This window comes from Anabrus simplex, chromosome 5, assembly GCF_040414725.1.
Source record: "Anabrus simplex isolate iqAnaSimp1 chromosome 5, ASM4041472v1, whole genome shotgun sequence".
Lineage (NCBI taxonomy): Eukaryota > Metazoa > Arthropoda > Insecta > Orthoptera > Tettigoniidae > Anabrus > Anabrus simplex.
Window position 1 is genome coordinate 173,704,116 of NC_090269.1, and position 16,693 is coordinate 173,720,808.

General features: G+C 42.9%; 1 protein-coding gene across 2 annotated transcripts in view; it reads right to left on the reverse strand.

The window, feature by feature from the left end:
• Positions 1-225: 225 nt before the first annotated feature.
• LOC136874735 (UDP-glycosyltransferase UGT5) overlaps positions 226-16,693 on the reverse strand; it is a 115,327-nt gene continuing 98,859 nt past the window's right edge. Inside the window, exon 7 of one of the 2 annotated variants that reach the window (XM_067148403.2) lies at positions 226-638. In XM_067148403.2, coding sequence (XP_067004504.2) covers positions 365-638 — 274 coding nt within the window. In that variant the 3' untranslated portion in view covers positions 226-364. The remainder of the gene's footprint in view (positions 639-16,693) is intronic. The other variant, XM_067148402.2, reaches the window with a different exon arrangement.

The window sequence follows — 16,693 nt, forward strand, 5'->3', positions numbered from 1 at the left end:
TGCATCAGACTAGTAGCGCTGAGTAACATGCTGCGAGCGACAGTGCGGTCCTTATATCTTCATATTCTGACGTAACCTGCCCGCTGGCAGTAGTGCCCCTGTGAAAATCAGTTGGTAGATATCCCATTCATCATTTGTGCATTCGGGACATCTATAAGTAGAAAGTACGGCGTTCGGGAGCCATCTGATATATATATATATCCATATATATGGATATAATGCTATGTAACATGGTCCATTACAATGGTAATATGCATTTATTATTGAATATTAATCTTAAAGCTAATTACAATTTGTACGTCCAGGGAAGCGCATGGGTATAACTAGTTGGATATAAATGAATATTGTTTAGTGTTAAAACATCTCATGCAGTCTTAGTCTTCGCAGGCCTTAGTAATCTTCGCACGCAGCTCACAAGAGAGCAAAGTGCGACTACTGCCGCTACAACAGTGATTATGAGCGAAACCAAAATGTCCAAACAGAAGTACTGGTACCATCGCAAGTCAGTAGCAGCACTGCGAAAGAACGGCGCCCCTTTGTAGCGTATAACTCGCTCGATGCTGTACAATGCTCGATTCAGGGGTGTCTCAGGCTGGTCTCGGAACAGCGTCGACATATATTTCACATTTCTTCTGTATCTTAAAAAGAACAATAAACAAACATGTCATTAAGGTGCAGAATCACACTGTAAACAGATAGTCATAAAATAATACAATTTATATTAACAGTAGTCGAAGAAATTTGACTGTTTTCAAACTCCACTTGTATCTATTTTTCTAGAAACGTATCTCTGTATCGCAAACTGTTCTTAAGGCTAAAACTTATTATACCAATATTAAACTGAACCCTGGTAGTCAAGATGCATACGACTGTATTTGTTCGAACATATTGTTGTAGTGTCCTCCGCTTTGCAGCTATGCAACCCGCTCTTGATTCAAAGTTCCGAGAATGTGCGTTGTGTATCCAGCTAGTGCGCTGACTCATGGCGTGTGACGTCAGCCAGCCCGGATAAATAGGGGGCGAACTCAGCAGCAGTCACTATATTCGACATTGACATTCGATTCACATTCATTCGACATTCGCAAGCGCTCACATCGAGCACACCAAGAGAGACCCAAGCTATAGCCGAGCCAGCACCCTGCACGAGCCTGCTCGCTATCCGCCAAGCCACCACCAAGCTCCCGCACCTGACTGCCAGCCAATCACAGGGCAGAACAGAAGCGCCGAGCACGCAGCGAGCCAGCACCCCTCCGGAAGCCAGCTAGCTGCCGCCAGGAGACTCTCCAAGCTCCCCCTAACAGCCGCCATCTTGGAATTTCCAGCACGGTCCGACTTGTTTGATACAGTCAGTCGAGACGTGCTGCGGTCGCCACCAGTCACCCGGAGACCTTCCACCAGGAGCGGACGTCCAGCCTACCTTGTGCGGGCAAACGAGCTATTTGTCTAGTGCTCAGTGCGGTCATTAGTTCGTACCTTGTCTTGGCGCGATCCAATCAAAAACTACACCTGGTGCGACTAGTGCCCACTGAGTACGCCAAGTAAAGACGCCGGTCCTCAAACTTGAGTTTGACCGTTTCCAGTGCTTCACCGCACCCCTGACCTATCAAGCCACAGTACCTAACCCTGCGCCGGGATAATTCTGGTGGATTGAGTAGCCAGAACCCCGGCCCTCCCCATTCCAACCATGAGTACCAGTACCTTTGCTTCCTTCGACTTCAGCAACTGGTCCTGGCACCTCCCCACCCCCACCATCGAAGAAGCAGAAGACTATGAAACCCCCTTCCATTATGTCCGTTTCGACTCACCTTTCCCTACCTCTGAGAAATGTGACGTCCTAATCCTACCACTCCAGACATCCGGCCCGGTCCCGCTCACAAGAAAAACAACAATCCTTGCAATCAAACCTATCCTCGAAGACCTAATAGCCATAGCAGAAGAAACCCATAATAACTTACTCCTAATCACTCCCATCAAGAACAAATTCACTCCGATCATCACTGAAGCAATCCAGCAAGCAGGACTCCCCCCACCCATCATAATCAACCCCCTCCACCGCACCGCAGACCCCACGCACTTGCCCGCACCGTACCCAGAAACCCAGGACACCGGCACTCTCACTGATCCCACACCACCAACCCGCTCACGAACCTCACAAACAAACCCACTGAAAACCAAACACAAAACCAAAATAACCCAAACCTACCCACGAACCACAGCACAAACCGTCCAAACCGATCCGGAACCGTTACCACCAGTCCCACCACCCACCCAATCCACAGATACCCAAGAAGAACCGTCACCACCAGTCCCACCACCCAACCAATCCACAGACACTCAAGAACCATCACCACCAGTCCCACCACCCACCCAATCCACAGACGCACAAGAACCATCACCACCAGTCCCACCATCCACCCAAATCACAGATACTCAAACCAACTCGCAATCAGCACATACTGACACACAGACGCAAACAAAGAGCAGGCGTAAAAAACCTGCTCGCATCACACCGCCTCAGAACCGAACCCAGACTCCTTCTCACTCATCCCTCATCACACAGTGCTTTAATTGCCTGGAGCTAAACCACGTAGCCAGCTCCTGCTCTAAAGCCACTCGATGCAATCGGTGTGGTGGTCCTCACCGCCACACAGATTGTAAGGTGCCAAAGACCCAGCCCAGGTGTGCCAACTGCCAAGGCAGTCATGCCGCCTCATTTCCTGGCTGTCCGTACATCAAGAGCGCAATTAAGGCACATTACAGACAGTCCAGACACCTTCACACACACACACAACCACCCTCTATCTACAGCCTACCAACCCTACCACCCATACAACCGAACCCAGGACCTTCGACTCCCTACCACACCCCACCTATTCCAGACGTAACCACTCTCATCCAGCTCCTAATCCTTAACCTAATGTCAACCCAAAACAGGCCACTACCCACAACCACCCTGCAACACCAAGACACCACCAAGTAACCGTCCCCACCAAGCTAACCGCCCCCACCAAGTCCAGAGCAAGAACAACGAAAAGTCCTCACTTCCTCACAAAACAGCCACAGCACATCCTCAACCAATCACCTGCCAACATCCCAACACAGTCTATAACAGCAGAATGAAGTACAAACCAAACGAAGCACTGGAAACACCGGTAACCGAGGCGGAGATGCACTAAAAGCCGCAATATCAAATGCTGTCTTTTTCTAAACTCAAAGTATTAATAACACCTTATACTCAGGAATATAAATATATTCCAGTCAAATATTCAATGACAGGGCCCGATGTAACAAAGCAACATCGGGCGTGGTCAGAGTCTGGATGGGTGACCGCCCAGGCTCGGCCCCTGCCACTGACCCTCAAAATTTTTTAGAAATTTCCTATAACAGCCATGGTCAACACAGTCGATAATGGTTAGGTCAAGCCATTCATCACTTAACAGTATGCACTTAACAGTAAAAATTTTCACTATTCTATTATTATTATTATTATTATTATTATCACCATCTATACTTTATTCTTCTTAAACTTATTTTCCTAAACAGACCAGGTGAGGAGCGCAATAGCGCACCGGTACTGGTACCACACTAGGCGCCCCTTGGGGGTGTCCAAACAGTAATATATGGCAGCAGTCACTATCCTTCGTCGTGCAGCCACGATAGAGAGCATATCGGAGAGACTAACCCAGACTTCCAGCTTACCGACCGCTAAGAGGATAGCATCGCCGCTAGCTGCGCCCAGCCAAGAAGACTGCTGCAGCCACTAGCCAACCTGGTAGCCATACAGCAATTTGTCTTAACAGCTTGGTGTTCTGTGATCGTGCCTTGCCCGTGGCATAATCCATGTACATAAACTAGCCTGACACGACACAAGTTGAAATCACCCAGCCCGGTCCGCAAGTGAGTTTGACCGTTCCAGTATTTCACTCCCTTTCTTTCCAACACTACCAAACTAAATCTCGCCAAGATCATGCCCAATCAGCTCAGGAAGAAGAACAAGCTCTCCATTCCTAGACACCCCATCCTTACCCCTCGATGAAATTTCCACGAGAGTCACCCAGTATCTAAGCTCGCTAAGCCCATCTCCGTCTCACTCCATTCAATCCCGTCGCCCGCACTCTCGCATAAATCAATCTCCACTACTTACGCCAACCAAGACCTGGAAGACACAAACTACGAAAAACCCTTCTGATACTTTAAAAACAACTCCATATTCCCAGTCCCAACCAAACGGAGTGTAGCCCTGATCCCTCTTGGTATCCGAGGACCTGTGTCCCTCAATCGGTGCATAATAATTGGTGCCATCTCAGACCTCATATCAACCCATATTGCAGTAATAGACGAAACCCACAATAACATCCTAATGGTTACCCCTATTGAAGAGTATCTTCTGATAGATATTCTACAGAGACTCATCTCTCTCCCAGATATCCCCCACCCCTTAGTTATAAGCCCCTCCGACTCCCTCCATGTCCCTAAACCAGAAGAACACGAAGAAAATGAAGAAGACGAGGACATTGAAGCAGCAGAAGAAGAGCACAAAGAATATTCAGGGAATGTGGCGTCTAAACCGACCCACCTCTCTCCCTCGTGGACACTAGCTCTCAAACTGACCCTGAAATCACTCACCCTACAACCATAATACTTACCCAAACTGATCCTCCTAATCCTGAACATGCTACAGAAACACCCATATCGCAGCCTGAAATATCCGCTCCCACTAACAGTAAATATGCCGTCCCCAAACAAACCCGCACCACCACTAATAATATAAGTATTTGAGAAATAATTGTATGCCTTCCCCTAAACTACCATTTCACTCAGCGTGAACAAAATGATTTATAGCGTAGATTGTAGCGGCTCACCCCCCGACTTTACATACCGATTTTTATTAAATTCTCTTCAGCCGTTTTCTCGTGGTTCGTGTACATACATACATACATACATACATACATACATACATACATCCATACATATAGACAGACAGACAGATAGACAGACAGACAGAAATTACGGAAAAGTAAAAACACCATTTTCTTGTTACTGTGGACATGATCGATACAGAAATACCATTATTTTCAAATTCTGAGAAATGTAGAGACAAAACTCTTATTTTATATTATATATATAGATTATGGTGGAACAAAAATACTTTATATGAGTATATAAATGATACCGGGAGCGGTGGCTACATGGTTTGAGTCAAATAATTGTGAGCTTGCATTCGGGAGACAGTGGGGTTCGAACGGTACTGCCAGAAACACAGGAGATGGGTATCCGTCATTTCCCGTTTTCGCACCAGGCACCACGCTGTACCTTAAGTCCGCGAATGCTTCCTTCCCAGTCCCAAACCTGTGTTATCTTATTGTTGTCATAAGACCAGTCTGAATTGATGAAACGTGCAGTAAATTCCATGGCGAAATATTATACAGGATGCCTACACGTATGTGTTTTGGGTATACATTATGAAAATGCGGGATTTATAGTTATGTTACTCTCACCCCCTTTAGCATCCTTACAGCTAACGTATAATGAAACACCTCAATGAAGGTCTAGTTCCATGGACTGGATTTTGGAGAAGAGTAACTGCATATTTCTTCATCATTATTTATTCCTTCCGTTACTTCACTCAGCACAGTGTGAAACATCATGAACCATTCGTTTATTGACATTATATTGCCCAGGAGTGGCTGAAACGTAAATACTGCACTCTATTCTTAGAACATACATGCACGATATCAGAGGTGTTGTAGAGATGATTATTGTTTGGGAGGAATTACAACCATGCCCTCTTAACATTATTTGGAGAGAAAAGGACCTGGTCTGACACTTCAAAAGGATCGGTAAAAGAATGGGAGTGTCACTAAGTGTAAAACTGCATGACACCTTAGGCTACACAAACACAATATCGTCAGGCTGGGAACAGAGCAGGAGTTGATTAAGGAAGGTCAGAAAGGAGGGAATGAGGAGACTAGAACAAGTAAATGGAATCAACATCAGACTCAGTTGTGGCCTGGTGGTCACCTTTGCTTCCTAGTAGAGAGACGTTGGGGTCCTCTTTTAGTTGCCATTTGTGACAAACCCAGAATAACGTGGATCATTTCTACCACCTCCACCCAAAGAGGAAGGATGTATTAGAAATAGTTCCCATATACGAGATCGCATGATCAGAACATATCTGATACTCGAAAAACACGAGATCGTGATGGTCAGAACATATCTGATATTCGAGCAGCACGAGATCGTGATGGTCAGAACATATCTAATACTCGAACAACACGAGATCGTGATGGTCAGAACATATCTGATATTCGAGCAACACGAGATCGTGATGGTCAGAACATATCTGATATTCGAGCAACACGAGATCGTGATGGTCAGAACATATGTGATACTCGAACAACACGAGATCGTGATGGTCAGAACATATCTAATACTCGAACAACACGAGATCGTGATGGTCAGAACATATCTGATATTCGAACAACACGAGATCGTGATGGTCAGGACATATCTAATACTCGAACAACACGAGATCGTGATGGTCAGAACATATCCAATATTCGAACAACACGAGATCGTGATGGTCAGAATATATCCAATATTCGAACAACACGACATCGTGATGGTCAGAACATATGTAATATTCGAACAACACGAGATCGGGGTGGTCAGGACATATCTAATACTCGAACAACACGAGATCGTGATGGTCAGAACATATCCAATATTCGAACAACACGAGATCGTGATGGCCAGAATATATCCAATATTCGAACAACACGACATCGTGATGGTCGGAACATATCTAATACTCGAACAACACGAGATCGTGATGGCCAGAACATATCCAATATTCGAACAACACGAGATCGTGATGGCCAGAACATATCCAATATTCGAACAGCACGAGATCGTGATGGTCAGAACATATCTGATATTCCAACAACACGAGATCGTGATGGTCAGAACATATCTGATATTCCAACAACACGAGATCGTGATGGTCAGAACATATCTGATATTCCAACAACACGAGATCGTGATGGTCAGAACATATCTGATATTCCAACAACACGAGATCGTGATGGTCAGAACATATCCAATATTCGAACAACACGAGATCGTGATGGGCAGAATATATCCAATATTCGAACAACACGAGATCGTGATGGTCAGAACATATCTGATATTCGAACAACACGAGATCGGGGTGGTAGAACATATCTGATATTCGAGCAGCACGAGATCGTGATGGTCAGAACATATCTGATATTCCAACAACACGAGATCGTGATGGTCAGAACATATCTGATATTCCAACAACACGAGATCGTGATGGTCAGAACATATCTGATATTCCAACAACACGAGATCGTGATGGTCAGAACATATCTGATATTCCAACAACACGAGATCGTGATGGTCAGAACATATCCAATATTCGAACAACACGAGATCGTGATGGGCAGAATATATCCAATATTCGAACAACACGAGATCGGGGTGGTAGAACATATCCAATATTCGAACAACACGAGATCGGGATGGTAGAACATATCCAATATTCGAACAACACGAGATCGGGATGGTAGAACATATCTGATATTCGAGCAGCACGAGATCGTGATGGTCAGAACATATCTGATATTCGAGCAACACGAGATCGTGATGGTCAGAACATATCTGATATTCGAGCAGCACGAGATCGTGATGGTCAGAACATATCTGATATTCCAACAACACGAGATCGTGATGGTCAGAACATATCTGATATTCGAGCAGCACGAGATCGTGATGGTCAGAACATATCTGATATTCCAACAACACGAGATCGTGATGGTCAGAACATATCTGATATTCGAGCAGCACGAGATCGTGATGGTCAGAACATATCTGATATTCCAACAACACGAGATCGTGATGGTCAGAACATATCTGATATTCGAGCAGCACGAGATCGTGATGGTCAGAACATATCTGATATTCGAGCAACACGAGATCGTGATGGTCAGAACATATCTGATATTCGAGCAACACGAGATCGTGATGGTCAGAACATATCTGATATTCGAGCAACACGAGATCGTGATGGTCAGAACATATCTGATATTCGAGCAACACGAGATCGTGATGGTCAGAACATATGTGATACTCCAACAACACGAGATCGTGATGGACAGAACATATCCAATATTCGAACAACACGAGATCGTGATGGTCAGAACATATCTGATATTCCAACAACACGAGATCGTGATGGTCAGAACATATCTGATATTCCAACAACACGAGATCGTGATGGCCAGAATATATCCAATATTCGAACAACACGAGATCGGGGTGGTAGAACATATCCAATATTCGAACAACACGAGATCGGGATGGTAGAACATATCCAATATTCGAACAACACGAGATCGTGATGTGCCAGAATATATCCAATATTCGAACAACACGAGATCGGGGTGGTAGAACATATCCAATATTCGAACAACACGAGATCGTGATGTGCCAGAATATATCCAATATTCGAACAACACGAGATCGGGGTGGTAGAACATATCCAATATTCTAACAACACGAGATCGGGATGGTAGAACATATCCAATATTCGAACAACACGAGATCGTGATGTGCCAGAATATATCCAATATTCGAACAACACGAGATCGGGGTGGTAGAACATATCCAATATTCGAACAACACGAGATCGTGATGGTCAGAACATATCTGATATTCGTACAACACGAGATCGTGATGGTCAGAACATATCTGATATTCGAACAACACGAGATCGTGATGGTCAGAACGTATCTAATATTCGAACAACACGAGATCGTGATGGTCAGAACATATCCAATATTCGAACAACACGAGATCGTGATGGTCAGAACATATGTAATATTCGAACAACACGAGATCGGGGTGGTAGAACATATCCAATATTCGAACAACACGAGATCGGGGTGGTAGAACATATCGAATATTCGAACAACACGAGATCGGGATGGTAGAACATATGCGATATTCGAGCAACACGAGATCGTGATGGTCAGAACATATCCAATATTCGAACAACACGAGATCGTGATGGTCAGAACATATCCAATATTCGAACAACACGAGATCGTGATGGTCTGTACGTATCTGATATTCGAACAACACGAGATCGTGATAGTCAGAACATATGTGATACTCGAACAACACGAGATCATGATGGTCAGAACATATCCAATATTCGAACAACACGAGATCGGGGTGGTAGAACATATCCAATATTCGAACAACACGAGATCGTGATGGTCAGAACATATCTAATATTCGAACAACACGAGATCGGGGTGGTAGAACATATCCAATATTCGAACAACACGAGATCGGGGTGGTAGAACATATCCAATATTCGAACAACACGAGATCGGGATGGTAGAACATATCCAATATTCGAACAACACGAGATCGTGATGGTCGGAACATATCTAATACTCGAACAACACGAGATCGGGGTGGTAGAACATATCTAATACTCGAACAACACTAGATCGCAATGATCAGAACATATCTGATACTCGAACAACACGAGATCGTGAACATATCTCCAATTTTGTCTGCAATTAGTTTTAAGAGAGAATACTTCCCTTGAGATAGAGTTTGAGTCAGGAAGGGCACCCAGCCGTAAAACAGGGTTAAACCCACTTGTGTGACACAGTTAGCACCAGTGATCCCCTCTACCTCGCTCCCCGCAAGGTTCAGGACATCACGTGGAAGTATTAGGCGACAATGGTCGCTCAGGTGTACTTCCTCTTAAAATAATAATCACCACCACCACATGCTACACGGTTTCAGGACCTACGGAGACTTCCATTTTCACGCCCTTTGACCGATTCCTTCTTCACAGAAGGGTCCGACTTGTTCCACGTTTTCCTCTTTTTAGAATTCAGGAAGTTTCTAACTTGTACTTCCCCTTAAAACAAAAGTCACTGCCATCATCTAATATTCTGTTAAACCTGTCTCTCTTTCTCACTCTTTGAATACTGGTATATAAAAAATTTGTTGAAATGGAAGTTTATACACCCATAATGAGTCATCCATTAATATGAAAGCTGCATTACCAATTATGAAATGTAAACGATTAAATAGTAAACTGTACCACGTAAACTCATAGTTCTTCTTCTTGGAAAATCTGGAAGTTATCGATGTTTCTGAAGACTTAGGCACTTAGGCATGCGCTTGTGCTATTCTTCAAGATATAATTGGCTTTGTTCAAGTGCTTGACGCCATTTGTGTTTCTGTTGTTTCTCCTTCTTGCTTGTCCGTTCCTCTTTCCCAAACTTCCTGGTGGGATAACAGATGTCAAGCTGCATTGTAAGAGAGGTGTGAAGCGTGGGAGGCTGGTCCACACATGAATATACTGTAGGCTATAATTGACTAGTTTTTATGAGAGTTCTCTTCGAATGTGTAGTCTCTGGGGTATGAGTGGACGGACGTGCATTGAATTGGCGCGTGTGGCAGTACATCTCGAGATAAATAGGGCAAGTGTTACTGTCAGGCATGGGAGAGGAAATACAAGTGACGTACAGACCATCCTATTTGATTTGGTTACATTAAATGTTCGGTGACAGATATCATATACAGTATAAATGAACAGCTTGTTTTGGTCAGGGTAATGCCATCCATCACGCTGTGTCTTAAATTTTAATAAAATGTAATGCTTGAGTGCTCATATTATTTTATTGTTTAGCCGTATAGAAATTCTTTTTTGTCGGGCCTATGTGTTCTGGGGCTGGAAGGTCCAAACAGATTAGTTATGTTTCCTTTGTCCAGCATAGATGGTAATTTGTTTATATACTTGTGACATTATATATAGACATGGACGTACGTACTCGTACAGCCACTAGAAAACAACCAAAGTATTTATTTGTAGAACTCTCAGTACAGACAAACACTAATACTTCGGATATGCATAAAAATGACTAATCACTTGCACGTATGGATACAGTAATGGTACAATTTTAACTTTGTGTACAAAAAGAAAGATCACCTCACAATGCGAATTTTAAGCCGGGCACATGCATTCGCACGCACACGTAACATTAATCTTCTCGAACGAAATCAACGGTGCTTCAGTTCTTGGTGTGCCTATTCCATCTGTGAATCATTTCCTTCAGTCACTTGCTCTTACTTTGTACCAGATTTCCAGTTGCCTCTGTTCGATTATTACGACATTCATCAGAAGCATTTCTTTTAGCCATACACCTCCATACCATAACACCACCTCTACTATACTTCACAGTACCTTCAAGATTCTGGATTTCAAGGACTTGACGAAAACACGGCCACCGTTCCTTTCGTCCGGGAAAAACAACGTGCTATTATTTCCTATTCACTCGAGAGGTGCCCAGTAGGATTGACATCGGGCTTTTTAGGGTGTGGAGCGTATACTAAAGAACCACTGCCTTCGTGATGTCCAGGCCGTACTGTAACGAGCGCGGGAAAGCGATCAGCTGATCGTTAGGGGGGAAGTTTAGCATATGAGTTAGTAGAGTTAAACATAGATTTTCACAGTTTTATTGAAATTTTTAACGATGGCCACATGTTCACTCAGATATATGTGAGAATGAGTCGTCATCGACTGCATTATTAAGTGAAAAGTCGTTAATTATTTGTGTAAAGTTATATTTACAGTGTAAAATTAATTGAGTTAGTGCATTCTGTGTTTTATTATTAACCACGAATTGTATATACTTGAATTAAGATGATCAGTGAGGGAAATCACCATGCCTAAGAGTTGCTGTGTGCCTGGTGCAAAGCCAATTATAAACAAGGAGAGTACATTCCGGTATTTGTGTTTCCTTCTGATGAAGAGTTAAGTTACGTAAGAAGGCTATTCCCAGGGAGAATTTAATAATCACAACACAGTTGTGTGTATCAAGCACTTTCCTGAAAATCACATCCTGAGAGAAATAAGTGTGTCTCGTCCAGATGGTGAGTTAATTTTTTTTATTATGTCATAAACATGGGAACATTAGGTAGGCCCTATATTTGTATGTAATCAGACCTACGGCTTATCTGAATTCGGTGTATTTGAAAATGCAAGTCTTATTTATGAGTATCACCGAGCTTGATAGCTGCAGTCGCTAAAGTGCGGCCATATCCAGTATTGGGAGACAGTGGGTTCGAACCCCACTGTTGGCAGCCCTGAAGATGGTTTTCCGTGGTTTCTCATTTTCACGTCAGGAAAGTGCTGGGGCTGTACCTTAATTAAGGCCACGGCTGCTTCCTTCCCATTCCTAGACCTTTCCTGTCCCATCGTCGCCGTAAGACCTATCTGTGCCGGTGCGACGAAAAGCAAATAGCAAAATAATAAAAAATAAAAAATGTATGAGTATCAAACAGCAATGTGATTTATGTAAATCTTATCTTCTGACAGATTCAGATATTATTTATGAATTACCTCCAGAAGTAAGATATCTGAATTTCCTAAATCGAGGGGCTTAAAGTATCCATCAGACATGTCAATAGAACTTGGAATTGAGTTGTACAAGGTATTTTGTGTGTTAGTGTAAGATACATATAAGATGGCACTTCTAAATTCAGACAATCCTAAGTGTGTCACAAAATCCTTGGCTTTGGAGTCAATGCAGTTGGCAGATTCCCTAGTCATTTGTAACTGCGGGAAGAAATTGGAAGACCTGGCCGGACAGTCCATATATATTTGGGTGAATACATTTTTAAATAACTTTTCCAAAATTCACTCCGACTTGTGTATTCAACAAAGTGCTTCGAAGAGAGCAGACCTACTCCATACTGGTGTAGCTTCCTGTAAGCGGTCTAGGAAAGCTGCGGTGTTCATGGAGTGGAAACAGTGAGGTACAGAAATAATTTATACTTGTAATAAATAGTAATGGTAATTGGCTGCATGTTTTCTGTCAGTGCGTATGATGTGAATGTTCCAGTTGACCGGAAAATGGATAAAATCGCAAGAATATGTCTCAAAGTTTTAGGCTGTACTCACGCAAACGAACGTATATACGCGAGAAATAGAACGTTACGGAGAAGGATATGCATTGTATGTCTGAATTAACAAATATTTGAGGATAGGTTTTGGTTTTATAAGGTGTTAACAGTTCTTTAAGTAATTTAAACGAGTGTATTATTCAAGCGGAACGTATGCGTATCGCCTTCAAGTCCCCCCAAAGCGTGACGTCATCAGAGGTACAGTACGGCCTGGACATTACGAAGGCAGTGAAAGAACTCATAGTCGAACAACCTCGGCTATGTGCTTGGGATTGCAGTCATGCTGGAATTAGTAATCGTTTCCCAAACACAGTTTCTTTACGCTCTTCTTCAAATGTTCTTTCAAAATACGTAAATATGCAAATCTGTCGACAGTTATCTCAGTTAAAACTAGCTCCCCGATACAGACGCGGCCATACACCTCCATATCATAACACCACCTCTATCATACTTCACAGTAGCTTGAAGATTCTGGATGTCAAGGACTTGACGAAAACACGGCCATCGTTCCTTTCGTCCAAGAAAAAGCACGCTGTTCCAGAAATCGAGGTCGTTTACTGCATAATCTTTTGCGAACTCTAATCGGTTCGTTCATTTTTTCTTGATTACGAAGGGCCTTTCTGGTTACCCTAGCTCTGTATCCTACACGACTGATGAGACGCGTTATTCCTTATTCCGGAATGTTCTACAACATACGCGGATATCACACTATGTATTTGTGAACAAAAATAGTGGAAGTTTAGGTATTTCTACACGAGTATAAGCTATATTTTCGACCGCGTTTATTAATTCAACTGCGTTAGATATTTCTGTACCGGGCGGTACACCTCCACGCCGCTAATTCAAACATTGCGCCAGTTGGAACTCCTCTACTGGAGGAAGCCTGAACTTTAACAACCATGTTAACTCTAAAGTTTCTCTGAAGATGTCGCTATTGTAAATTTTGAAGAGTTCTGAACTGTGTCTTTTTCGATTTATATTTGTTTTCTCTGTAGTGAGAAGTGTGAACATTCTCTTCTAGATGGCACTACTGAAGAACTACAATTGTGCACTCTGGTGCGAAGTGAAGGAACTGTTTTTTGAGAAATTTTGTGTTCATAAGTTTGTTCTTTGTTAAATTTCTTTCAGTCATTTTTTGGGTTGGCAGTATAACCCTTCTCTTTCCGCTTGTTTTGAATTTAGCCAATCCCGAATTTCTTTAATTAATTTTTAACCAATAATGTGTGTCTTCTCCGATATGGATATGTTGCTTGACCCTATCCAATAAAGTTGAGGGGGATGTTGGTTCTCATTCTTGAAACGTCTCGAATTTTCCGCGAGGATATATAAACTGCTGATTTTCTTGTCTCCTGGCCACTTCAGTAACATCTTTCCTAGTGTGATGATGTAGCAGGGGGCGGAAAGCGCCTCTTTCTTCGGGCAGCAGTTCATCCATCAGGTAATGGCCTTTTAATAACTTCTTTGCTTGCTAGCTCAGCAGTTTAACCCTCGGGGCAGGTTAGAAACTTTTATCATGTAACTTCTAAAATGTAAAAGACTCTTGGTATAAAATTCTGTCTCTTTGACTACAAATCGGGATAGAGAGTGCCTAACCCTCTCGAGCTCCCTCTCATATTGTTTTTGAGGTGACTACGTTTTCTCAACCGTTTTTCTTTGTGTCATAATGTAATAAAGTTTTCCTATCGTGTCACCTCCGTAGTATGGGATTAGCCCTTGCATAAGCGGCCTAGAGCCAAATAGGTTTTTAAAATGGTGTATTAGGAGTGCAAGTTACGCCTCCACTCAAGTTGGTATTTTGGGGCCATGTAATTGTCCTGTTTCTTTATGGAATAGGCCTCAGTAGGTTGGGTATCATTACTCCTGTTCTTGAGTGCCCGTAGGGCAGCTTGAAAGTGGAGTTTGGAGTGGCCTTTGAATTGGCTTGAACTTTGAGAGCGGGTTGCTCTTTCTTAAATTTGGTTTCTGTGTGCCTCGAGCAGGCTTTACTGGGTAATTGGGAGCTAGAGCTCCTTGGTATGATTGGGGTTTTCTGCCCCTTTGTTGAACCTTGTGTATAAGTAAAATTGGGCTCATTGCTCAGGGATTGTGATTCTGGGGCTCGAATCCCAAAAGCCATTAATAAACTGTTATTGTACATTCTTAACTTGTTGATATATATAACTGAATTCCTGTTGTACTTGTCATTTCTTGATCTCGAAAAGAAAATATAACCTTTGTTAAATTTTAAATTAACTTTAATTTCGTAAGTTGAGACCTGTTCATCCCAGCACCTTCTTTCACCTCTAACTACCACGGATAACTCCGTAACAATTTCTAAACCTTAAAAGTTGCTTGCTGATGACGCTGGCAGCGTCATTTTTTGGACCAAAAATCGTTCTTTGACACAGCCATGGATGATCGGTGAAATCCTTGTGCCCACGTATGTTAAACATTTCAGAACTCTGGGTGCCGTAGATTTGCCTGGGCATCGCACATAAACATACAGCCAAATAATTCCGGATATCACGGACAACAAAATAGCTTCCTATGCCATAGACATCTTGACTGATGTATGTATTACTAATCCTTTCGTTTTACAAAATTGGCTTTACATAGCACCGACGCAGATAGGTCTTATGAGGACGATGCTATAGGAAAGGGCTAGAAGTTCGAAGGAAGCGGCCGTGGTCTTAATGAAGGTACAATCCCAAGCATTTGAGTGGTGTGAAAATGGTAAACCACGCAAAACCATCTTAGGGCTGCCGACAGTGGAGTTCGAACCAACTATCTTCCGAGTGCAAGCTCAAAAATGCGCGCTCCTAACAGCACGGCCAGCTCGCTCGGTTAACTATTGCTTGTTTACCAAACTCATGTATTATATGTTCCCTTGAAAGAAAATACGGCTCACGTGTTATTGCTGCTATAGTGAAATCATCGTATTCCCCAACATTTTAGTGAATGAGAGTAAGTAAGAAGTAAGTACATACGTTTTGGAAACGATTAAAAGTAATATAATATTCTTCTCCTTCTTCTCCTTCCGCTTTTCCCACGCCATTGTGAACGGTTTTTGCACAATTGGATTTGACCGTGTTTTACGGCAGGATGCCCTTCCTGACGCCAGTTCTATATGAAGGGGTTTAATCACTATTGCGTGTTTCTGTTGTGGCTGGTAGTGAGGTGTGTTGTCTGATATGAAGAGGAGAGTGTTGAGCCAGACACAAATATCCAGTGTCCGAGCCAGAAGGATTAATCAGAAACGATTAAAATCCCTGACCCAGCCGGAAATCGAGCCCGGGACCCTATGAACAGAAGGACAGTACGCTGACCATTCAGCTAACGAGTAGGGCATTTAAAAGTAACATAATTGATGAAAACAGGTATTTACTTGTAGAAATATTCCGCGAACAATACGCCCATATTAAAACTGTTAGATATCTGCGTAATGTTGGCCGGGCATAGCAGGCATAGCACATATGCACAGACAAACACTTCCGTATATTACGGACCGAATGTGGCTTTTCTTGTCTGGGACCCAAAATGGCTTGCTACATCATGGACTTAAAATGTCTCCTTGACTTGTGTTCTCTGTCTTATGTTGCCTAGCGACAGTGAATCTATATATTTCATCTTGGTGACAGTACGTTTGATCCTCTTATCCCAACACACGTTTTCCGACGGATTTTCATTCATAACTCAC